The 24,051-nt window shown below is 52.0% G+C and overlaps 1 protein-coding gene and 1 long non-coding RNA gene across 5 annotated transcripts; one reads left to right on the forward strand and one right to left on the reverse strand.

The window, feature by feature from the left end:
* Positions 1-3,147: 3,147 nt before the first annotated feature.
* On the reverse strand, positions 3,148-24,005 carry LOC138994198 (uncharacterized). Of its 2 annotated transcripts, XR_011468403.1 has the most exons (5): positions 22,765-24,005; positions 22,504-22,636; positions 22,001-22,117; positions 18,536-18,655; positions 3,148-4,670 (listed from the first exon to the last, which is right to left on the reverse strand). It is a non-coding gene; the product is annotated as an uncharacterized lncRNA (long non-coding RNA). The 2 variants fall into 2 exon arrangements; XR_011468404.1 differs by lacking the exon at positions 22,504-22,636.
* Positions 5,829-21,557, forward strand: GSDMA (gasdermin A). Of its 3 annotated transcripts, XM_070393931.1 has the most exons (13): positions 6,754-6,763; positions 9,292-9,410; positions 10,813-11,031; positions 11,214-11,394; positions 14,334-14,499; positions 15,303-15,399; positions 15,915-15,962; positions 16,641-16,667; positions 17,228-17,248; positions 17,927-18,081; positions 18,548-18,662; positions 19,368-19,441; positions 20,101-21,557. In XM_070393931.1, exons 3-13 carry the CDS (start codon positions 10,818-10,820, stop codon positions 20,341-20,343), a joined length of 1,341 nt encoding a protein of 446 aa, XP_070250032.1. In that variant the 5' UTR covers positions 6,754-6,763; positions 9,292-9,410; positions 10,813-10,817; the 3' UTR covers positions 20,344-21,557. The 3 variants fall into 3 exon arrangements, with proteins under 3 accessions (XP_070250034.1, XP_070250032.1, XP_070250033.1); XM_070393933.1 differs by lacking the exons at positions 6,754-6,763; positions 9,292-9,410 and adding an exon at positions 5,829-5,882; XM_070393932.1 differs by lacking the exons at positions 6,754-6,763; positions 9,292-9,410 and having other exon boundaries at positions 10,709-11,031.
* Positions 24,006-24,051: the final 46 nt, after the last annotated feature.

The raw sequence follows: 24,051 nt of genomic DNA on the forward strand, positions 1-24,051 counted from the left end.
GCTTCCTTTTCCAGAGACTCCCCATCTTTCTGCTCTCTCCTTCATATATTGAAGGGTTTCCTGAACTCTTTCCCTTGAGGGTGTAGTGGTCTCCTCTACACCTGAGCTTGGGATGGGTCCCTCATTGGAGAGCTGGGAGTAGGGTGGGGAGGATTAGAAGGTTTCCCACACCCAGAACATCACCCCAAGACAACTCAATAAAGTCACTTTTATTAATGTCCGTGGTCTTTTTCTTATTGTTCATTTCCTGGAACATTGTGGCCTAGCATTGAGGAGGGGGGAGGTGTTGAGAGCTTCACCATCACCGCTATCACCCCTTAGGTGGTGAGTGCTCCTGCTGGGTTGGATGCCAACTCCTTTCTCCCTTCCTACCTGGCACTAGACACTCAGCTCCTGGCACTAGAGTCTATCTTCTTGAAATGCCAGGGCCTATGAATTAATGATGACAAACGGGAAGGATGGGGAATGGAGGGGCCTGGAGGGAGGACGGGAAGAGGACAATGTGTGGACATCAGTCATCGGCTAGCAGTCTCCAGCTTGCTGGAGGGGGCATAGGAAGCAAAGGGAGAGGAAGCTATTTCCCTCTTGCAATCTTTTCTCTCAGCGGGAGTCTGAGCAGGGGGCAGGAGAAACCAGATGTGCTCAAAGTTAGTGAAAGAATTCCTGGTGGGGAGGGAAGAGGGTGAAGACCAAGTTGGCTGAAGCAGGGGGCTATATGAGAGATCCTATCACCAAACATACCCTGTCCCTTGCCCCCATGCAGAGTGATGGCCTCCAAGGAGGAAACAGCTGCTTTGGGAAAGCTTGTAGGAGCCCCAATAGAAACTGAAGATAACACCCACTGAACCAGGGTCCCCCAGCTTGGGGCAGAGCCTGGGGCAGACTGGGTGGCCACTCAAGGAGAAATCCATCCCCTCCCCTGGTCCCTCTGACCCATCCTGAACCCCTTGTCTCCTTTGCAGCCTCCCTCGCCACTCCTCCTCTCTCCACCCCTGAGGCTCCTCCCACCAACCCAAGGCTGAGCTCTGCTATCACCCAGGAAGCCTCAATTTGATTCATGTCAGGAAAACCTGGGGCACCCCATTCATCCTCTTTTCTCAGGAGACACGGGCCTCCCCACTTCAGGGGTGGGGGAAGGAATAGGGTATGGGAAGGTTCAGGCTGCAGCCTTGACCGTCCACCCCAGCCACACCCTGGCCTGGGCCTTGGAATCCTGGCCCCTCCCTATCAAACCCTCCATCAGTCCCTCCCCGGCCACTCACAGAGTCTGCCTCACTCGGCTCACCCACCCCCTACTGGAATCAGGCTGGACCATGTCTTGCTGGGTTCTGGGAAACAGACTGCATAGATCTGTGGAGGTGGAAGGGTGGGGAACAGGTGGGGCCCTGTGCCTCTACCATTGGTGCCCATTCCTAGAGGCTCACTGGACTCCCTGTCATCCTGAGCAGCAGAGACCAAATCTTTAAGATCTGCAGAGCGTTAGTTTCCCCCACCCTGACACTTATCCCCAAATCTCAGCGGTGAGCTCAGGATGGGACAGGAGCACTGGATAATAAACATCCCACCAGTTACCCGCTTGGGTCCCCTCTGGCTCAAATTCCTTCCCCTCTGTGGAGCAAGGACGGGAGGAAAGGAGGAGGGAGAGCAAGTAGGAACTTGGGGAGGTGGCAGGAGAGATGCTTCATTGGCTCCCACCCCAGGGAAAGACCCCTTCACCCCAGCCAGTTGGGGTCCCTGAGTCAGAACTTGGTGGGAGGGGGGCTTCAGAGGCTGCAGCTCCAACTCAGCCCATCACAGGAGACTGGACAGAACAAGGCCTTCACAGACTCAGAGATGCACCCACCTAGAACAACAGTCACTGAACCCCTAAGCCCTTTGCTCAGTGCCCTGACCTGCGGGTTGTACTTGCCCACTGGGCAAGCTGTCAGGTGCCAAGAGAGCCCAGCCGCACGCCCGGCCCAGCTCTGAGCAAGAACCCGGGAGGCCTGAGGCAGACCCGGCTTGTCTTCCCCATGCGGCATGCGGCATCCCGGAGCCAGCAGACTGTGTGTAAAGGTGGGAAGAAAGAAGTCCGTCGCCCTAGCTGGTTTGGTTCAGTGAATAGAGCATCGGCCTATGGGCTGAAGGGTCCTGGGTTCGGTTCCGTGCAAGGGCACATGCCTGGGTCGTGGGCTCGATCCCCAGTAGGGGGTGTGCAGGAGGCAGGTGATCAATGATTCTCTCTCATCATTGATGTTTCTACCTCTCCCTCTCTCCCCCTCTCTCTCTGTGTGAAATCAATTAAAAAAAATGTTTTTGAAAAAAGAAAGAAGTCCCTCAGTCAGCCCTTCCACCACCAGCTTCTTCCTGCCCTCTGAAGTAGTGGAAAAAGCAGCAGACACTGCCCTCAGGGAGCCCAGCCCCTAAGTCGGAGTGGCAGCGACCTGAACTTAACTCTCAGGGAACTCCCACGCTAATGGAGTAAACAGCTTTCTTTCTCTTTGGAGCTTTGAACCTAATGAGACCCAGACATACCCCAGACACAGAGACTAAAGCACCTACAAAGTCGTTCTCCACAAGAGGAAGTGAACAGAGAGCAAACCGAGTACCAGGGAGCTGAGGAGGCAGCTCAGCCTCCCCACCCGGCCGCTCCACCCTTCCTGCCTTGGGTTCAACACGCAGACATTTCTGGCGCAGCGCTGCGCTCTCCTACAGCGCGAGGGATGTCAGCATCAAAACCGGCAGCAACTCGGGCAGCTTATCCCACGGGGAGGGACGGTGCCTCCCCATTAGACTAAGGGGAGTTCCAACTAGAAACGGGTTTACTTCGTCTCCCTGGGACTCTCTCCTGCCTAGGAGGAGCGTTGCCCCCAGTCAGGACTGCAGCAAACAAAGCAGAGCAAGGCGTCCAAGCTGCTAAAAGAGACGCCGCCACAGGTCCACTCATTCCTTCGAAAAACAATGAGTTCCTACTATGTGGCAGGCACTGCAGACACAAAGATGAGAAAGTCATGGTGCCCATCCTCGGGGACCTGCAGGTGAGTGTATCGGGATGACAGCCAGGGTGACAAGCTGTGCACAGGGGCCACGTGGGCCCAGAAAGGTCATCTAAAGCAAACACCGACCAAGGCCCATGTACTTTGTTCACAGGAACACGTACTCAGAACCTATTTATTTTACCATTTTTTTAAAATCTTACTTTACATAGAGTTCTAATAACTGGAACTATGGTTTCCTGCCTACAGCAAGTTAGAAGCAATACATCTGAAGCAGCAAAAAGTAGATTACAGACAGTCAGAATAACAGCAGTGAGAAACCACAACCTGAGAGCAGGCAGGGACGTTATTAAAAGTATTTACAAAAAGCATTGCAGCCTTGGCCAGTTTGGTGCAGCAGATAGGGCGTCGGCTTGCGGACTGAAGGGTCCTGGGTTCGATTCCGGTCAAGAGCATACGCCTGGGTTGCAGACTCGATCCCCTGGGGAGGGGTGCGTGAGGGAGGGCACAGGACCCCAAACCCCATAAGGGGTCTCTGTGCGGGGCTCACTGGGTGCAGTCACGTCGAGCCGGTGGAGTGAGGAAGGTCCTGGTCACCACTGTCCTGTACTCAAAGCTCAGTCCAGGCCTGAGCCGGCCCCCACCCCCAGGAGCACACGAGGTGTCTGGCGCTGCAGGCCGAGGTGGAGGAGCTGCTGGCGCTGAAGGGCCTGACCTGGGAATGGCGGGCCTCTAAGGAAAGGACTGGACGTTGCGGGGCTGGAGGACACAGTGGGGGCGGGGCCCTGGCGGAGTGATGAGAGTTCAGGAGAAGGCTGTCCGGTTGACCTTAGGGCTGTGGAGGCCAGAGGAGGGACTTAGGCGGCTGCGGGACAGACCGGGATTGCATGGGGTGAACTTGGGGAGGTCGGGGGCGGGGCTAAAGTGATGGGGGACAGACAGTGAGCGCCGGAGGCGGGGCGCGGGTGGTGATGACAGGACTAAGGGAGCTAGGGGCGGGGCTTAAGATGGCTGGGGGCGGGGCTGGGGCGGATGTGGCTGGATGGGGCGTGGCCGACCTCCTAGTCCAATGAGATCTCAGCCCGCGCGGCAGTCCGCTCCAAGGAGTCTTCTTTAGGCTCAGGGAGAGACTGGACCCCTTCCCTAAGGGAGTCCCCACTCCGAACCGGGAGACCTGCTCCCCCTCTGCCAGGGAGCCCCTTTTCTCTAACTGCAGGAGTAGCTAGCTGATCACTTCTCATCTCTCTGCCAAGTGGGTCAGGCCCTAGATCTAGTGGTTCATGGAGTCCGAGGGGTGCGGCCAGGGACTCAGTCCTCCAATGACTGCGAGAGATTTCCAGGAAACTCAATCTCGTACTGGCTGGATAAGTCCGCTACCTGCCGGGGGCTCTCCGTGGTGGGGTCAGGAGTGGGCATGGGGTCGGTCCCTGATGGGACTAACAAGCAGGACCTGCAACATAATCTACGGGTTCCCAGCGCCAGATGAAAATACAGGGCTCCTTGTTTAAAAAGTACTAAGAATTATTCAACATTAAACCAAGCATGGGGCCATGTGCAACTTGACAGGTTGCATGCCCGTGAAGCTGTCTCTCATACCAAGCTACAGGCAGAGTGAATCAGCGTCCAAACCCCGTCGTCCCCTCCTCCAAGGAAAAAGCAAGAGGGGCAAGCCCACCTCCTCCACATCTGTTTTTCCTAAAAGAAAGAGGAGACATCTTTCAAGGAATCTTCTCTCATTCTCTCCCGGGATATTAAGAGTGAATCTGCTGCCCCCCCCCCCCCCCACACACACACACACATGCACACATACGTGTTAGTTCCAGCTCCCAGAGCTGCATTACAATCCCCTGCCCACCAGAGGGAGAGTATGCCCTTGCCCCTCCTGCTGTCTCCTTCTCTTTACCCACCGCAGAGCTGAACGAGGAGCAACAGCAGTTGCTTGCCATGTCCATGAGAAAGGGTTCCTTCCCCAACCCACAGAGCGGTTGAGGCGTCCGAGGGTCGAAGGATGACAACCATGGTAAAACTGAGTGTGACCACTAGAGGGGGTGCGGGAGCTCACCCAGCTCCGCTTCCTCCAGATGAGCACTCTGGCCAGAGACAGAAGATACTTCTCCAGGGCCACGCTGCAGGCTCCTAGCAGAGCTCTCTCCAGAGACTCGGGTCTCCAGATTCTTAATCCGTGCTCATTTCTGCTCGACTCTAGAACTAATGGGCAGAGAGGTCAAGGATGGGGGGCAGGGGCTGAAATTTACATTTTTACTGCAGAACACCTCTGAAGTTGGCGGCTCCCTCCCCAGATGCAAAGCATCCTGTGACATTTATTCTCTGCTGTCCAGATGGAGGCCATCCTGGACGAGAATTTCTTCGAGGGGAGGCAGTGTGCTTCTGTCTTCACTTCAAGCTGGTCAGAGGCTTCTGGGGCGAGAAACTGAAGGTGACCAGGCCCTGGAGGGACTCCGCAGCCTTGACACACAAGGGGATGGACTCCTCTCTATGTGGGTGCCTGATGCCTTGTGATCACTCTGGGACTGCTGTGCCACCCTCTCCTTCCTTCAGGGACTAGGCAACAGCACCTAGCTACCCCCAACCAGGGCTAGAGGAAGCAGAGTGGAGCTTGGCACCGGCCTGGAGGAGATGGTGAAATGGGGAGGCACTTCAGCTCCAAGAGCTGTTGGAGGCAGAGCTTCAAAAGCTCCATTTGGGACCCCATCTCTCTAACAAGGATGGGGGGGGGGGCTTTGTCCTAGCAGAAGAGCCTCGCAATCACAGCCCAGGAGCAAAGCCATGGAGTGGACAGGAGCGCCAACCCCTGCTCCAGCCGCATCTGCAGGAGGGCGGCAGTGGAGGGCTGGCGCTGACATCGTGGGGGTTGATGCTGAGTTTGACATACTTCGAGCTGATCAGGTATGTTTATCACTTCAGTTCTTCAGCACCACTTCGAGCTGAGTCAGTGTCACAGACACTGAACAGTGTCTGCTCAGCAAGGAGTCTGGAGATGTCATGGGCTCCAATTTAGGGAGAAATCTCAACGTTTTTTAAGGGATAAGAAAGGAGTCTGGGGGTTTTACTCTGCTCAGAAAAGAAGTTCATTCATGGAAGGAGAGCTCACAATATGCAGTCTGCACCCCAAAACTTCCAGCCTCCCATGGGAAAAGCAAAATTCAACGACCTTGGGGAGTATTCTTCCTGCCTGTCCACCCGACAGTCACCCCTCCGTTCCAGCCTGTTTGCCTTTCTCGCTATTTCATCTTCTTCTACTCAGAGAAGATACAGAAGTATGTCTGTGCGAGGGGTAACTCCCCACAAATACTCCAGCCATCCCACATCCTGCAAGTGGGCTCCGTATCTTACAGGCACGTTCCTGAGCCTTCTCCCCATCACTGCCAGCATCTTCCTGTTCTTGCCAGGATTAGTTCCTTCCACCCTCCTGAACTCCAGTAGACTACCCCCCTCTCTTTCCTCTTTGGCCCCTTGCTGAGCAGAAAATCAACAGGAAAAAGGGTAAGGAAGTAATGTCGTCCCAATATCGATGTCTGTCTGCGGCGTCTGCAGAGCACTCTGTGGGTCACTCCGGGAGACATTCAGGTTCCCAGAGAACGGCTGGCTCGCGTCCTCGCCTAAGTCAATTCCCTGACTGGATCCCCATCGCCTAGCAACCACACCCAAACCTAAAGCTTCCAGTGCACTTCAGGGGTGATTATCGTCCATTACCTCCCTTGATTGACCACCAGAGGGAGAAAGAGAGCAAGCCTGCCACCTGATCAGCACCATGCACCACCACCTCAGTAAGTCACTTTTAATGGACTTCAAGAGTTCTTACGTATTAGTCAAACTTAAACATCTTCCAGCACAATTTAAAATATGTCCCAGCCCTGGCGGTGTGGCTCGGTTGCTGGAGTGACGTCCCAGGCACCAAAAGGTCACTGGTTCAATTTTCCGTCAGGGCACATGCCTGGGTTGAGGGCTTGATTCCCAGTGGGGGATGTGCAGGAGGTAGCAGATCAATGTTTCTCTCCTCTCTCTTTTCTCCCTTCCTCTCTATCCCTCTCTTTTCTTCTCTCTCTAAAATCAATAAAACATATTTTCAAAAAATATGTCCCCAGATTCCCTGGAACATAAACCAGCATCTTAAGAACCCTAAAGGGATTCTGTGGACTTGCTATAAGACTATTGGGGTGGGGGGGTGTTATAAAAAGACAGGGCAACCCGGATGGGTGGGAGAAGCAGCACAGGGGCAAACCTGATATGGATACTTTTATTCCAAAAGCACAAGACCTTTAACCTGGCTGACCCCACAAGCCCATATTTTTTTCTCTCTGCCTTGAACCCTTCAAGCCTCCTGCTTGGAACACCATTAGGCAATTTGAGGAATGGTTCAATGTGTCAGAGGTGGGGTGGGGACAGGACAAACAGAATGAGGACAAGCCTGGTAGAGTTCAGCATGAATGAGGGCAAGAGAAAGAAAAGGAGCAAAACTTCTGGGGCAGAGGAGAGAGAGCTGGGTAGATGGACTTCTGGGGTCTACCTCAGAGAGAGCAGATACATGTGTGGCTTCTTGAAACCACTGCTCTCTAGCCCTTTGGAAGATGAGCTGGACTGGAAATCTTGGCCTGCAGCCAGCGGGAGGAGAGTGGACACTGGGGGAAAAAATTCCCAAAAATCTGACTGAGGCAATGGTGGGCTGGTGAGAGGGTTGAGAGTGGGCTGCCTACTCTGGAGCTGACTAAGGGATGGGAGACTGCACAGCCCAGGACTATATACATCAATGCACTGATCAGGAGATATAGCCCTGGCCGGTGTGGCTCAGTTGCTTGAGCGCCATTCCATGCACTGAGAGGTCACTGGTTCAATTCCCGGCCGGGGCACTTGCCTGGATTGAGGGCTCGATCCCCAGTAGGGGGACTGCCGGAGGCAGCCCATCGATGTTTTTCTCTTTATTCCTCTCTCTAAAATAAAAACATAATTTTTTAAAAAGAGAGATACAGAGAGGAAGAAGCGAAAATCCAGGAAAACACAGAGATGGGTAGGATATTATACACACAACTCATTTCTACATACATGTGCAGGTGCGAAAGGGGCCGAATGACAGCCTTCCTACATGGCCAAACTCCTACCTGCCTTTCCTCGGGGGGAGGGATGTGAGGTTAAGGTCATGGTTAGGGCCACGGAAGGAGGAAGTATTAGAGAAGGGCCTGAGAGGAGGGGGAGCAAAATGACCGGGGGCAGGGACCAGAGACCCAGCAGGGGCCCGCGCTTGTTTGGGGTAAGATACAGAGAAAAGAGATTTGGGAGGAGCTGCCGTACTGAAGGAGACTGTGGGACAGAGGTGGATAAGTACGTTTTTAGGGAGTTTTACGGAGCGTGGTGTGGTCTAATCTCCCCAGTCACCACCATCCCCTCAAGAAAACCTCCAGGAAAGACCTAACTTACTCCTCGTGGCTTTCAAGGTTGCATTTCATTTTTGGTGAGTGATGCTGAGGAGAGCCTCCAGCTGAGAGCACAAATGCTCAGTTGCAGTCAGGTGACCCGCTCACAGACATGGACACACAGCCCAGTGCGCCAGGAGCCTGGCCTGTAGGCGTCATCTAGAGACCTCCCCAGGTGTGTAAGTTCCCCTTTAAAATTCCTTCCTGGCAGGGATTCAAGGTAAGAGCAAGACTTGAGTGACCGATGGTGAGACATCTAAATTCTCACAGCAGACACCACATTTTGGGTTTTCCGCTAACTCCATATGCCTCTGCCTATAAGTGTGTGTGTATGTGTATATACAGTGTTGCATGAGGAGCAGAGATGCTGAACACAGGAAAACAGAAAACCAACTCTGCCTACACAGACATATGCTTCTAGCAGCGCCATAGATACTCGTATGTAACTAAAACAAATGGAGTTAGGGAGCAATAGGCAGGCTGACTGGCAGGAACATGGAGGCCACTTACAGCTGCTCCGCTTACGCTGGAATCTGTAAACACAGGATTTCGTATCCACTTATCAGACCCCAAGGTCTCATCATAAATCCTAGATGCTTCCTGATGACCGTGATGATGACAGAACAGAGATGCCCTCCCTCATCTCTCTCTCTCTCTCTATCTCTCTCTCTCACACACACACACACACACACACACCAACTTCTACTGCTTTTCTCCTCTCAGCCCATTAAGCTGACCTTCAGTTGCCACCTCTCCCCCCACCCACGCTGGCACCTGCCTGGGGCCCGGGGCAGGACACATGTGGAACAGGTTGATGCTGTTCTCCCGGAAGTGGAGCGGGAGAGGGGTGGGGTCACTGGGGCAGGCCTACATCCTTCCCTCCACAGACACATAAAGCAGCAGCCGGTCCTGGTGAGGGACAGTCACTCTCTCGACCCACAGACCAAGTGAGCCCGGGCCCTCACCCCGGACCCAGCTGCCCGACGGGACCTAGCACCACTCGCTGGTAAGAGCTTGATGACAGCGGAGAAGGCAGGGGCTGTTCGAGGGCTGGACAAGAACAGGGGTGGGTCAAGAAGGGCCGAGGAGTCCCCGAGAGCCCAATAGGGTTGGTATCCTGATTGGCCTTGGGGAGCGAAGGGAGCCTGTGAGCACCTCTCTGGTGAGGAGACTGCAGCCGTCCGAGCCCCTCCCAGGGAAGTCTGGCTGGCCCGGGAGTTTGCCCTGCCCCATCCTGGCCCTCCTAGGAGTGAGGAGAGCTCATGGGGCTGGCAGAACAGCCCATACATCTGTGCACTGCCTCCTGCTTCCATGATTCTCCGAAGTGCCTACAGGGGAGGTGAAGCAATTCCTGGCCAGCTGGTATAGCCTCTTCCACCCACGGGGATAATTTGGCTCTGCCAACTGGCTGCCCAGCCAGTGCACCTGGACTTGAACCTCAAAGACAGACACCTAAGAGTAGGAACCTCAGGCTCTTGCAGGCCCCACTTTCTTTAGGGCCCTCTCACCTCAGCTTGTGTCTCCCAGGGCCACATTCATCCATTTGTTCGTTCACTCTTTCTGCACACATACGCCAAGCTCCAAGTCTGTGCCAGGCACTGTGCCTGGTGCTGATGCTGCTGAGATGACTAACAGCCATTTCCTTCCCTCTGGGAGGTCATAGTAGAGTAGGTCAGAGAGTCCGGTGAACAGATCATAACAACATGAGGTTGCAGGTGTTTCAGAAGGACACCTGCTTTGGGGACATGGGGTGGAGTCACTAGCTGTCTGAAAGGATGAGGGAAGAGATCACTGAGGAGGTGACCCGAATTAACTCTTAAAGGCTGGCTAGTGACTCTAGGTTGGAAGGGAGGTATTGTAAGCAGAAGGAAAACGAAGGCAAAGAGCAGTGAGATGCCTGGATCTGCTGGGCAGGCCCCGGAGGGCAGTGGCTCCCACACCCAGGAGCCAGGAGGAGGGCACCGGGAGGTAAGGGTACAGGGAAGTGACTCCAACCCCCCAAACAGGACACCTGCCTCCCCAGGCTCTCAGCGCCAGTGGTGGCTGCCTCCATCCCCTGGCATCCCTGGTCCTGGCTGTCACTCTTCTCTGGGAAGATGGGGTAGGCACAGCTGTGTGAGAAGAGCTTGACTGCCATCACTGACGAAACGCTCCGGCCAGGCTGCAAGTTTGTGAATAAAATGTGTGTGGGTTGAGACGAGTCCTGGACAGAGAAAGGGCAGGGCTGGCTTCTCTAGCCAGACAGTGGCTCTGGGCAACCTGCCTCAGCTCTCGAGGGCTCGCTTCCTCGTCATAAAATGAAGAATCCTTTGACATTCCAAGAATCCAGGCATCTCTCTGCAGGGGCCTTCCCACGGCCTGGTCTCCCAACTTGTCACTCTCTGTCTCCCCCCGCTCCCACTCCCCAGAGACAATGACCATGTTTGAAAATGTCACCCGGGCCCTGACCAGACAGCTAAACCCTCGAGGGGATCTGACACCCCTGGACAGCCTCATAGACTTCAAGCGCTTCCACCCCTTCTGCCTGGTGCTGAGGAAACGGAAGAGCACGCTCTTCTGGGGCGCCCGGTACCTGCGCACCGACTACACCCTCCTGGATGTGCTAGAACCCGGCAGCTGCCCCTCAAGTAAGCCTCGGGCGTGGGGCTGGGGGCTGAGGGAGGGGGCCCAGGCACGAGCCCACGAGGACCCGAAGCTCCCTCTACCCAGATGTGGTTAGGTGTCATCTAGCCCGAAGTGCTCACGGGAGGTGGGGGACGGCAGGTCGATGCCTCTCGGCCCAGCCCCTTTCATCTTCTCCCTCCTGCAGATCCAACAGACTCTGGGAACTTTGCCTTTAAGAATATGCTGGATGCCCGAGTGGAGGGACAGGTGGATGTGCCAAGGACAGTCAAGGTGACGGGGACTGCGGGGCTGTCTCGGAGCAGCACCTTGGAGGTCCAGACACTCAGTGTGGCTCCCAAGGCCCTGGAGACCTTGCACCAGGAGAGGTGAGAGTTGGCAGGGAGGGGGCTACCAGGATGGGGCAGGGTGTTGCACGGAAAGGGTGCCTTGGTCCCAGAGTTAAAGATCACCACAGGGGAACTCTTAGAGATGATGCTCTGGCCGATGGGTGCCTCCAGGCCACTTTCCAACCACTCCCCTGTCCTTCCACTGCCTCTGGTACCACCTCCGCCCACCCCCACCCCCATCACACACATATGAGGCTGAGTGTATTCACATGAACTTGCTCTATGACCTTGGAAAAATCATTTCTGCTCTTGGGACCTCGGTTTTGTTTCCTGAAAAATGATGGGGTTGGATGGGAATCTCAAGGGTTCCTTCCTACCCTAAGACGCTATGAAATACACTTTAAAAGAAAAGGGCCTTAACTGCAGCTTGAGCCAGCAGTCTGCTCTCATAAATTACCTCAAGCCTGGCCCCCACACACTCAGGGCAGCCCTTGGGATTGCTGCCTCAGCAGCACAAGGGGTGTGGCAGATGCCATACTGATGCTGGGCACCTCGGATGTTTGGTTTGACAGGGGAACTGACTTTTAAGTAGTTAAGTAGTGGTTGGAAGAAGCAGGTGAAGGCTCCGGAGGCAGGAAGGAAGGACTGGGGCGCTTGAGAAATCATCCAGTAAAATGTATAAAGCTTCACTAAGTGCAAAGCACCCTACTAGGTGCTGGGGTGCACTAGAACATCTTGGTCCAAGAACCTGAGATCTAGGAGTGTGAGAAGAGTGTATAACAGTAACTAGAATTCAAGGCAAGAAGTGGTGAGTGCCATAGGAGGGGTTTGTCTGAGTTTTGTGGCAGGTCAGGGGGACTTCTAGCTGGGGAAATGAGGACAGAGTTCACAGGGGACGCAGCCCATGATCTAGGCTTTGAAAGATGAGTAGAAACTGGACATCCAGGGCCGAGAGAAGGGCATTACTAAGGTACGTGGGTGAAAAATCGCAAAACTTATAGGGACCACGAAGAGGTATGAGTGGAGCAAAGGGAGGTTAGGGTGGGCCCAGAACATGCAGGAACCCAGTGTCTGCTCAAGGAGATGTAACTATCCCAGAGGCACCAGAGGGACCCTGGCGATGCTCTCATGTATGTCATGATCAGTCCAACCAGATGGAGGAAGAGTGTTAGTTAGTGCACAAGAGGCAGGGGTTTGAAGCAGCTGAAGTAGGCAGACCAGGCAAGGCGCTGTCCCACTGTCCATCAGGAATGTAACGTGAGGACCTGAGCTGGGAGACGCAGTCAGAACAAGAGGGAGGGATGGCTGCCAGGCCCCGGGGGCAGCAGAATGGACTGGACCTGCCGACTGACTCCAGGGGAAGGGAGTGGGCTTGTCAAAGACGACGCTAATCTAGATCTAACGTACAGGGTGAGGACTATGGTTAATGATTCTATACCGTTTCCTGGAAATTTGTAAAAGTAGATTGCAGGTGCTCTCACCACACACACACACAAATGGTAACCGTGAGATGGATATGCTAATCAGACTATAATAATCACTTCTCTATGTATAACAAAACGTGTTGTATACCTTAAATATATACATGATTTTTATTGAAATAAATAAATATATAAGAATAAAAACCCCAAGATGACTTTGATATTTGATAATGACATTAATAAAGACAGGAAGACCAAGCTTAGAAGTGTATTTGGAGAGAAAGATTGTGGATGTTTTGAGTTCATGTCTCCACTGAGACAACAGGTGAGAGTGGTCAACAGGTACTTGGAGTGACTATAGTTAACCACACTGTATTCTGTATTTGAAAGTTGCCAGAGAGAGTAGATCGTAAAAGAGTTCTCATCACAAGAAAAAAATATTTGTAATTAGTGTGGTGATGGATGTTAACTAAACTTGTCGTGGTAATCACTTCTCAATATATACATATTTCAAATCATGATGTTATGCAGCTAGAACTAGTACAGTGTTATATGTCAGCAAGACCTCAATTTTTATAAATGTTAATGGTATTTGAAAATGAGGGTTTGGAGTTCAGGAGAGAAGTCAAGAGATAAATACATATGTGGTGATCAGCCACACAAAGGTTACAACTATTGGAATGGGGTGGGAGTTCAGAGAGCAGAGAACTGAGAACAGAATCTTAGGCAACAAAATTTTAGGGCAAATGTGATGCAGACAGAATGGATAGGATTTAGAAGCAGAAAGACAGGAGCAGAACCGGGGTGGCACCAGGTGATCAGAAGCCAGAAAGACAGCATCTCTCGGGGTGGGGGGGTGGAGGAGTGGGGGGGTTGGACAGCAAGGCCCAATGTTGCTCCAAGTTAGGAAAGGTCTTTGAGTTTGGTAAGTGGGAAGTCGTCGTGACTTCAGTTGAGGAGTAGAAACAGAAGCCAAAGCATAAAGAATTTTGGCGAAGGCGGGGAGGAAGTAAAGACAGTGGGTATAGGCGTACCTTTTGATATATTTGCCAATGAAGTGAAGGAAAGAAACAATGGCAATGGGAGGGAGTAGCAAGATCAAAGGACATGTTTATATGTGTAAGCAAGTAGAGAGGGAAACTGGTGTTAACAGCAGGAGAGGGGATAGGAGATGGGGAGAAAGGACCCTAGAGGAGATGAACAGAGCTAGGAACAGGGAGGAAAGGGAAGGGAGTCCACCCCAGGGCTAAGGAATAAAGGAGAAAGAAGCAACCATGAGGCCCTGTCCTGGGCCAGATGACTGCCAGTCTCTCTCTCAGCACCTGGAGGTAGGTGTCATTATCCTCACTTTATGGATGAGGCCACTGAGACTCAGAGGAGCTGCCCTGCTATAAGCGGGGATCTGGGTTTCAACCTCGGGCTTTCCTCCAAGTCCTCACTCTCTCCCTGACATGACACTGCTATGCCTAGCACCTGGGAACGACAGAAGAAAAGGGAAGGCCAGGGCCCGGGCGGGGAGAAGCTCCGGACGATTCCCTTATGTCTCTCCTGCCACAGGAAGCTGGAAGCAGAGCACCCGTTCCTGAAAGAGATGCGAGATCGAGGAGAGAACCTGTATGTGGTGATGGAGGTGGTGGAGACTGTGCAGGAGGTCACTCTAGAGAGAGCCGGCAAGGCAGAGGGCGTCTTCTCCCTCCCTTTCTTCGCCCCACTGGGGCTACAGGTTTGGTTCATACACACACACATACACACACACACACACACACACACTCTCTTACATTGACTTTGCCCCATCAGTGTCCAACCAGAACACTATCAAGGACCCATTCTTTCTCCCTGCTCTTCAAGATCCAGTCCCCTGCTGGCCCGACGCGAATCCTGCCTCTGGTCAATAGCGCCCAGGGTGGCGGATCCCTGTGCCACATGCCACAGGCATCTGTCAGAGAAGGGGAAACTCACAGTCATGGTATATCCTCATGGTGCTCCCCATCTACACAGAGACATCCTTGTTGTCAGTCTCATGGAGGAGACACATAGGTTGGAAAATTCCATGTAAAGAAGTATTGTTCTGGATACCTCTGTCTATTTTGTATAAATATTCAAGGGATGAGTTGGAACTGGCAGTAGGAGTTAGTCATGGAAGGTTTCTTGAAGGAGGTGAGCAAGGGACAGATTGCAAAGAGGAAGAAGGAACCAAGGCCTGGATGGAAGTCCTAAGGTGGGACAGGGATGCACAGGCAGGTGATGGAACAGGTCTGCCCAGTTCCTTCCTGTGTCTGAGCCAGGAAGGGAGACGCAGATCATGAGTGGGGTGACCTGTGGAAATGAGCAGAGGAGCTGTGAAGCCCACTCCATGGAGTCGGGACCAGGTAGAAAGGCAATCAGGGACACCAGTGAAGGGTTCCCAACTTCTTGTCTCCCCAGAGGCCCTCAAACTGGCCCTTCACTTGCACCCTCACCCCCCACTTCCAATGTCTCATACTCAGGATCTCTGCGGATTCACAAATCCTCACTGTCCAATCCTAGGGATCCATCAACCACAAGGAGGCGGTAACCATCCCCAAGGGCTGCATCCTGGCCTTTCGAGTGAGACAGCTGATGGTCAAAGGGGAGAATGAGTGGGGTGAGTAGACACACCAGCGTGTTCTCCCCTCAAGACAAGAATGACCTGCACCGATACTAAGACGTCCTGGCCCCCTCTTGTGGCAATGTCAGGGAATTAGTGAACGAGAGTGTTGTGTGGTGGTCCAGCTTCAAGGAACAGAACAGCAGGGGCTGCCCTGGAGAGAGAGTGAAGGGACTCCTGGTTCTGAGCGTCTCCTGTGTGCTAGGCATTGCGTCAGCTTCGGGGGAGAGGGCACAGACAGCAATCAGCCTCAAGGAGCCTGTGGCCAGTGGAGGAAACAGACCCAGACACCAGTACTCGAATGCAAGAGAGAGAATGTTGTTATCACAGGAAGGGATTTACAGAGGGGAAAGGATTCCTTCTAGCAAGAGGGGGAGGAGCCGAAGATGCAGCAAGGCATTTGAGGACAGGCTCCCAGCCCTCTGTAGAGCCCATAAACGTGAGACTAGAGAAAGGGGGGTGGGGCGGGGCAGCTGTCTAAGGTCCCTGCTCTCCTCTCTTGCTCCTTACAGAGATCCCACATATCTGCAATGATAACATGCAGACCTTCCCTCCTGGAGGTAAGTGAGATTGCTTTCTGGCTCCCCACTCTTCTGCCCGGCCCCTGACATTACCTGCTGAAGACTGTGCCCTTGAATAGCACACACACACACCAAAACCCCCCTGGTTTTGTTTCCCCTAAAAACATCTATTCTGAACTCTAGGAAAGACAGACAAAGGCCTATGAGTACCACCCAAGAGGGATAGAGAAACAGAGACTGAAAGGCACACTTGGAAGCAGAAATAAGACATGGAGACAGTGTGTGTTCTCAGAGTGTGGGCAGACTGAGCTAACAGAGTCTCCGTGTGGGGTGGGGTGTGTGTGTGTGTGTGTGTGTGTGTGTGTGTGTGTGTGTGTGATTTTTTAAAATATATTTTTATTGATTTCAGAAAGGAAGGGAGAGGGGGAGAGAGAGGGATATAGAAACATCAGCAGGGATGAGAACCATTGATGGGCTGCCTCCTGCACACCCCCAACTGGGGATCTAGCCCACAACCCAGGCTATGCCCTGACCGGGAATTGAACTGTGACCTCCTGGTTCATAGGTCGACACTCAACCATTGAGCCACGCTGGCCAGCTGGCATGGCTCAGTGTGCTTTTATAATGATCACTAATGAAGCTCCCTTGACAACTGCTCTAGATCAAAAGGCATGAGTAGGTTTTATGCTGACACATGTGCATTGTTTCTGTCTTCAGGAAAGCCAGAAGAGGAGAAGCTCATCCGTAAGTGTTTCCTGCCATTTCACTGTAATTTTTTTGACTCAGAATTTTAAAACTCCAGTTGTTGTTTTATTTCCTTCTCCATGGGACCGACAGGGAACATGGCAGGGCAGCTCTCACCAAACAACTGTCCCTGACATGTGGCAGAAATTCCAATAGCTTAGGGACAAGCAGTGGAAAGGGAAAGTCTGTGCATGAGACGCCCAGGTGGTCTGATGCCTTGGACCGGACGGCTGTCCTCGAGGGCCTTGGTAGCTCTAACCTGTCACACACACACCTCTGCAACTCCACCCACCACTCAGCACCTGGGGCGGAAGCAGCTGAGTCAGTGTTGACAGCTCAATCCAGGTGCCATTTTCCCATTGCATTAGCTTTTCTCCTGACCCGGTCCTGCCTCCCATGAATGGGGCAAGAGTCTCCTTAAACTGGCTGGTTATCCTAACCCCTATTAAACCTCATCGCCTGGCTGGGTACCCTAACCCCCCATCAATGTTTCATCGCCTGGGTATGGCTATGTTTGGGAGGATTACATTCTTATCATTGTTTTTTTGTTTCTCCTCCAGTCATCCAGGCATCTGATGTTGGTAAGGAATTTTCTGAGTTTCTCCGAAGACTTTGGTGTGGGAGAAGCACTGGGGTGGAGGGAGGGGGAGACAAGTGCTGGGTCCCAGGTCGTGGGGATTGGCACCACTGCCAGGAAGCCAATCTCTCCAAAGCAGGCTGGACATACTCCTAGGAGGCCAGGTCCCTACAGGGTCAGGCCAAGGTTCAAGCCAACCCTGATCCACTCACATCCCTGTCTATAGACCCACCCACGGATCTCAGGAGCAGTCCCATCTCGGCCTTCACTCAGTCACCAATCATTCTTCTTTGCCAACTAACTCAGGAGAAGGGGAAATAGACCTTCCTTCTCAGCTTTTAGCCAGTCTTAGAGAAAGGGAAGTCACTTGTCTGCTGCTCCCTGGTGAGGCCTGGGAGCTCAGGGGGAATGACTACGGCTTAGATGATACTGTGGGTCCGGGCCCCTCCTCGCCCCTAAAGGCCTCCCCCCGACATACACACATACGCATCTCAAGTCAGGGCTAATGGATAACTTCATAATTGCATTCCTTGGTCAAGAAAAACAAGAGGCCAGGCTAAGGCTGGGAGCAGAGCACGGGGACCTGCGAGGGGTGTGAAGGAGCCTGCAGGGAGAACGCTGGCTGAGTGGGGAGGGTGCCAGGTGGAGAGCCGCCTGTTTGCCACGGTTACTGTCCCCGCAGGGGAGATGCATGAAGACTTCAAGACACTAAAAGAAGAGATTCAACGAGAGACCCAAGAAGTGGAGAAGCTGAGTCACGTGGGACAAAGCTCCTTGCTCGCGGCCCTCAGCAAACTTCTAGGAAAGAAAAAGGAGCTACAAGACCTGGAGCTCACGGTGAGGTCCCAGTGGAAGTGTGTGGGGGGAGGGGGGTTGGGAGAAGGGAGGTTTTTGGTGCAGGTGCAGCTGGGCGGGGAGGGCCTGACACTGGCAGAAAGTGATCAGGGGCCAGGGGACACGACAGCGGATGCCTTCCCCAAGCTGGCCAGGTGCCCCCGGCTGCCCTGGTGCCTCTGGAGAAGGACAAACAGTGCTGTTTCCTCCAAGGCGCATGCTCCTTCCTGATGGACAGGGGAGGCAGCAGGCCAGCAGGCCCTCTCTCGGAAGGGGCCGGAACTTTCCTTTCCAGGATGCAAGGCTCATGAACCAAGGAACCTAAGTCAGTCCAATATTTTCAGGACTTGATACCTTGAAAAAGATATCTGGAAATTGGACAAAGTTGACACATGTCCAGGGATTATGTGCCAGACACCGTGCTGGGCCCCTTCCTCATGTTATCTTACTCACCCACCTTTCCTCACAGCTTGAAGGGGCTCTAGACAAAGGACATGAAGTGACGCTGGAGGCACTCCCAAAAGATGTCCTCATATCCAAGGAGGTGATGGGCGCCATCCTCTACTTCCTTGGAGCCCTAACAGGTAAGGAAGGAATAAGGCCTTCATTTATACACCCTTTTGGTGATAGGAATGAATCACTGAGTGAATTCCCAAATGTTTGAATGAATGAATCAGTAAATGAATGAATGCCAGGCAAATTATAGCAAATGAAGTAGCTTATATCTACATTTTTAAAAATTGGTCTCATGCCTAAGGATTCACTTGGTCACCTTGGATAGTCTGAGAAGATGGCCTAGTCTTGCTAACAGGGGTTGGCATAACATATAGCTAATCTCATCACATGTTATCGATATTTGTTAGCTTTCATTTCAGGGGGTAACATCCTCTGATCTTGCCCCCTGAATTCTCGTCTTCGCTCTGCAGGAAACATTCCCCCACTTAAAAGAATTCTCTGGTCCTTCAGGTATAAGCTGAGATGTTTGTTCTCTTAAGAAGTCTGCCATCAAATGCCAAGACCAAAGCAGACCCCTCAGCTATGGCTCCCCTCACACTGCGTGCTGTATTTGCGCGTCCCTTGATTATCTCCACTAGACTACAGGTTCCTTGAGTGAAGGGAGTACATTTTTACTGAACACACTCAGCAAAGGTGCCTGGCCCAGAGCAGGCGTTCAGCTGTGGGTGGCTGGATGAATGAGTGGACGCTGGAAGTCTGGAAGGGTACCCACGTGGATCTGTAGCTCCCTACGCACCACCAACACACATCTCTTCCTCTGCCCTTTTCTTCAGAGTTAAGTGAAGCCCAACAGAAGCTGCTGGTGAAATCCATGGAGAAGAAGATCCTGCCTGTGCAACTAAAACTTGTGAGAAGCAGCAGACATGGGGGAGAGTCGGGAGGGAGTCAGCCAGAACCAGGGAAAAGAGACAAATGTAGCCTCATGACAGAACCATCCTGGAGTCTTCTCCCAGCACCTCATGCCCCTTCTCATTTCTCTCCGTTTCTTCCTTTTTGCTATTTCACAACTAGAGATAGAAGAGTAGACGTCTGGGTGATAATCTGGGTTTTTCAGCCTGATCGTGGGAGGAAAGACAGAACACTCTGTTTTTGCTTAGTCCTAGCCAAGTGATGTGAACACATCTTTTAATGTCTCTGAGTAAAATGGGACTAAAAATAAATGAGCTGCCCTCTGTACAGGGTTGTTAAAAGCTCCAGATGGGCCCTGGCCAGTGTGGCTCAGTTGGTTGGAGCGTTGTCCCATACACCAAAAGGTGGTGGGTTCGATGCCCGGTCAGGGCACATTGAGGTCAGGGCACTTCAATCGATGTTTCTCTCTCTCCCTGCCTCTCTCTAAAATCAATGTTTTTTTTAAAAAAAAAGAAAGGCCCAGGTGGAGTTGTAATGTAATGTAATGAGAAGAGTTATAATAAGAGAAAGGTGGGCATCTTTGTGGTTTTTATGAGTTAGGAGAAAGGAAAGGAGGTTTCCAGTTCTTTCTTTTCATGCTGTTTTGGTTCCTTCCAGGTGGAGAGCACAATGGAACAGAATTTCCTGCAGGACAAAGAGGGTGTTTTTCCCCTGCAATCTAACCTGCTCTCCTCCCTTGGGGAAGAAGAACTGATCCTCACAGAGGCCCTCGTGGGGCTGAGCGGCCTGGAAGTGCAGAGATCGGGCCCCCAGTACACGTGGGACCCAGACACCCTGCCCCACCTCTGTGCCCTTTACGCTGGCCTCTCCTTCCTGCAGCTGCTGACCAAGGCCTCCTAACTTGCCTTTTCCATCTGCTTCCTGCTTCCCTAATGCCTCCCCCGCCTCACTGTGCTATGTCCTTAACATCCAAGGGCACTTCATAGCCACCAGGCTGAGGATGATGGAAACCCTAGCTGATCCCCCACGATAACCAATTTCCACTTGACCAACTCTATCTCCTCCTGCCCCTGTAGCGCAGCTACCCGCTGAGCCCATCCGCTGATGCTTAAGTCCTCTGAGAGTAGAAACACAATTTCAAAAATTATAAACCATTTCAGCAAAACCAAAATTAATTAATTTCCTATCTCAATTCCTCAATCTTGTGTTTTTAAAAATCAAGCTTCACTGGAATTAATGGAAAATGTTTCACTTTGGATGAAATGTCTTTGGTGTTTTCTTTAAAGAATCTATCATAAGGAAATTCTTAACTTGTGTCAGAAAACAGACATTATCACACTACATATAGATCATATGTACATGAATACTATTACACTGTCCTCAGGCCAGCTGGGAAGTACTCAGAGAAGAACTATGAGGCTACAGAATGTGGAATCTAGATTCTAAAGTGAGAATATCATCAAAGCAGCATGTCTTCATAGAGGAGCCTTTGGAGCCCTCTGGACTTGGGTTAAGGGACTGGGAAAGGCAAAAACCTAGAGATACATTGTACAAACCCAAAACAGGAGTAAGACAATTTTCAAGTTTATTGGATAAAAATGCAGATAGATCCTGGCCAGGTAGCTCAGTTGGTTAGAACACTGTCCCAATATGCCAAGGTTGTGGGTTCAATCCCTAGTCAGGGCACATACAAGAATCAATGAATGAATGAATGAATGAATGAACAACAAATGGATGTTTCTCTCTCTCCCTCTCTCTAAAAATAAAGAAATAACTTTAAAATGCAAATAGGTGTTTAAAAAAAAGATACCTGCCTGGCCAGTGTGGCTCAGTGGTTGAGCATTGACCTCTGAACCAGAAGGTTGAGGTTTGATTCCTGGTCAAGGCACATGCCCAGGTTGCGGGCTTGATCTCCAGTGGGGAGCATACAGGAGGCAGCTGATCAATGATTCCCTCTCATCATTGATGTTTCTCTCTTTCTCTCCCTCTCCCTTCCTCTCTGAAATCAATATATATATTGACCAAAAACTTTTTTAAAAGAAATTGTGCTATTATTTTCTGATTTCACCTTTTCCTCTTCTGCTCTCAGTTCAGGGTGGTTGTGGTAGGAGGTGATATGGGTGGACTTGCATATGGACTTGCTAACATGGATATTACAATCTCATAAAACTGCTAGATTTATACCTTCCTCCTCTGCCTGAAACTTGGTTTTAATATCTTTCACCAATCCCTTTTAAAATGGTTTTATGGGTGGAATAATTTCTCCAAGGTTTTTGGCCCCAGGAGTCAAATTCTTCCCCTTCCTAGGCACCCCTTGCCTTGATTAGTTCCCTCACTCACCAAGAATTCATGACCAACTGCCAAAGACTTTGTGTTAAGCCATCCTCCCCCATTCTGGGGCATCTTCTAAGGCCTCACTCTATTGCTCAAGAACATACTGAGTAGTTATCTGCTGACTTGATTGTTCTAATCTTATGAAGTAAACATAATAAAGAGGTGAGCTCACACCCTAACTATCCAGAAGGGTAACTTCGTAAAGATGAACAACAAAGCTCACCTGTTTTCTTCCCTTGCCATTCTCGCCCACCTTCAGTTACAGATATGGCGTTATGAAGAGACTTTAATGAGTTTATTCCAGTGATGACTCAAAAGTCCTGTTATCCATTCCCGAGCCCTACGGGGAAGGGGGATAGTTAGGGAAGAATTGGTCAAGGCATGTTCCCTGAAACTGGAGCACACATTTTTCCATTTAGCAAGTGGCTGTTTAGTGCATGAGCTACTTGGTACAAAAGTATGAAAGGGGTGTGGTAAAGCCCTGGTCAGGTAGCTCAGTTGGTTAGAGCATTGTCTGGATACACCAAGGTTGCAGGTTTGATCCTTGGTCAGGGCACATACAAGAATCAACCAATCTTCTATATATATAAAAGGCTAACATGCTAAGTGTCCCTCCCACCGTCCGACTGGTCGCTATGATACACACTGACCACCAGGGGGCAGATGCTCAACGCAGGAGCTGCCGAGTTGCAGTGATTTGGCAGCGGAGGTTCTTGGGTGACGCACCCCGAAACCAGAGAGGAGGGAACCCGATTCCTCGTGGCCGTGAGATTCCACCTTCAGCCGTGGGCTATGTTGTTGCTGGGGCGCTGTCGGCCCCGATCTGGTTTGCTGCACTCTTGGGTTTGCATTCCACACCCTGTATGACAGCAACTTTGTAGAGTGCCCTCTCGCACTCTGGGACCTCTTGGGGGATGTCGGAGAGCTGGTTTTGGCCCAATCCCCGCAGGCCAGGACAAGGGACCCTACCTGCTGGAGGGACCCTACCTGCTGGAGGAACCTCGCTCACTCCGCAGACACTGGGGAGGGATCCGGGCAGTTGGCTCCAGGGTGTGTCTGGCCGCTCTCGCCCAGTCCTGCCCGGCCAGCCACCTTCTAATTAATTTCCTTTCAATGTGCACAAATCTGTGCACCGGGTCACTAGTAAATGCATAAATAAGTGGGACAACAAATTGATGTTTCTCTTTCTCCCTTCCTCTCTCTAAAATCAATCAATACTTTAAAATTTTTTAAAATAATTTTTTTCTATATACATAACCTTAAAGAAGATAGTGAAAACATATTCTCTGTCTTCTAGGACCTTACAAGACAGCTAGACTGTCTTGGGGGGTCTGACCTGGTCTAAAACTCAGGACCTCTGTTTATGGAGGAGATAAAAGTTCCAAGAGGGTAGGAAGTTGTTTTGTCTTAGGAAATTAGAACATGCATCCACCTCCTGCAGAATCACTGAACGATTCCTTTGTAAAATAAGTGGACAGAACTTCTGATCCAATTTCCTTCCCCTGGGGGAGTCTCAGGCTCTCCGGTACACCATTATTCTGCTCCCTATTTCACTACAGTGTCTGTCTGGATGCCTACAGGCGCCCAAAGGACTCCCTGAAGCCTCTGCCAGGGGAGGCTTCCAGCCTCTTTCCTTCACAACACGGGGCAGCCGGAGCACAGCCTCCAGCAGACTGCTTTCTGCAGCTATGCGTTACCACTGCGCCCCCCAATGCACTAGCCCCGGGCCATACAGAGTGGCCCCCTACACTTCATTACACTGGAGTGACTGTACGCAAACGCGCTCTACGCCCACCCCCCCCTCCCAGGCTGCAGGGGTTTTATGCCTCATTTTCAGCGTTAGCTAAAAACCTGATCAGGAAGCCTGGATCCCATGATTCGGTTTTATTTTAAGCCCAACAGCCTAGCTCCACCTCCCTCGTTCGCAGCTTTTCCTCCCTCGCGCGGGACGCACTGGGCAGCCGTTGAACGTGAGCCTCGTGGGTCTGGAAGGCGACTCAGCTGGGGGCAAACAGGCAGAGTTTGGGCAGAAACCGTCCCGGCTCCTCGTGACGTCATCACGCCCTGCGCTCCGGCGGGGCCTACGCACTCCGCGCTAGTTGAGGCGCCGAGTCCGATGAAACCCAGTTTGGAGCCTGTGGGGACCTCTCGTGGACAAGCACAGAAATGCACTCCGGAGGAAGATAGAAGAAAATCAACATTTAAATACTGCCAAGCAAGCGCCACAAACCCAAACAGGCTCCTCCCCTCCGCTCCCTCGAAGATCCGCCCCGA

This window comes from Myotis yumanensis, unplaced genomic scaffold (assembly GCF_028538775.1).
Source record: "Myotis yumanensis isolate MYYU_CA2020_CCGP unplaced genomic scaffold, mMyoYum1.0.hap1 SCAF_16, whole genome shotgun sequence".
Lineage (NCBI taxonomy): Eukaryota > Metazoa > Chordata > Mammalia > Chiroptera > Vespertilionidae > Myotis > Myotis yumanensis.

Coding starts and splice junctions, on each gene's coding strand:
- GSDMA (XM_070393933.1), top strand. CDS start 10,818: ATGACCATGTTTGAAAATGTCACCCGGGCCCTGACCAGACAGCTAAAC. Junction 11,032..11,213: donor ACCCGGCAGCTGCCCCTCAA/GTAAGCCTCGGG, acceptor TCCCTCCTGCAG/ATCCAACAGACTCTGGGAAC. Junction 17,249..17,926: donor CATCCAGGCATCTGATGTTG/GTAAGGAATTTT, acceptor CTGTCCCCGCAG/GGGAGATGCATGAAGACTTC.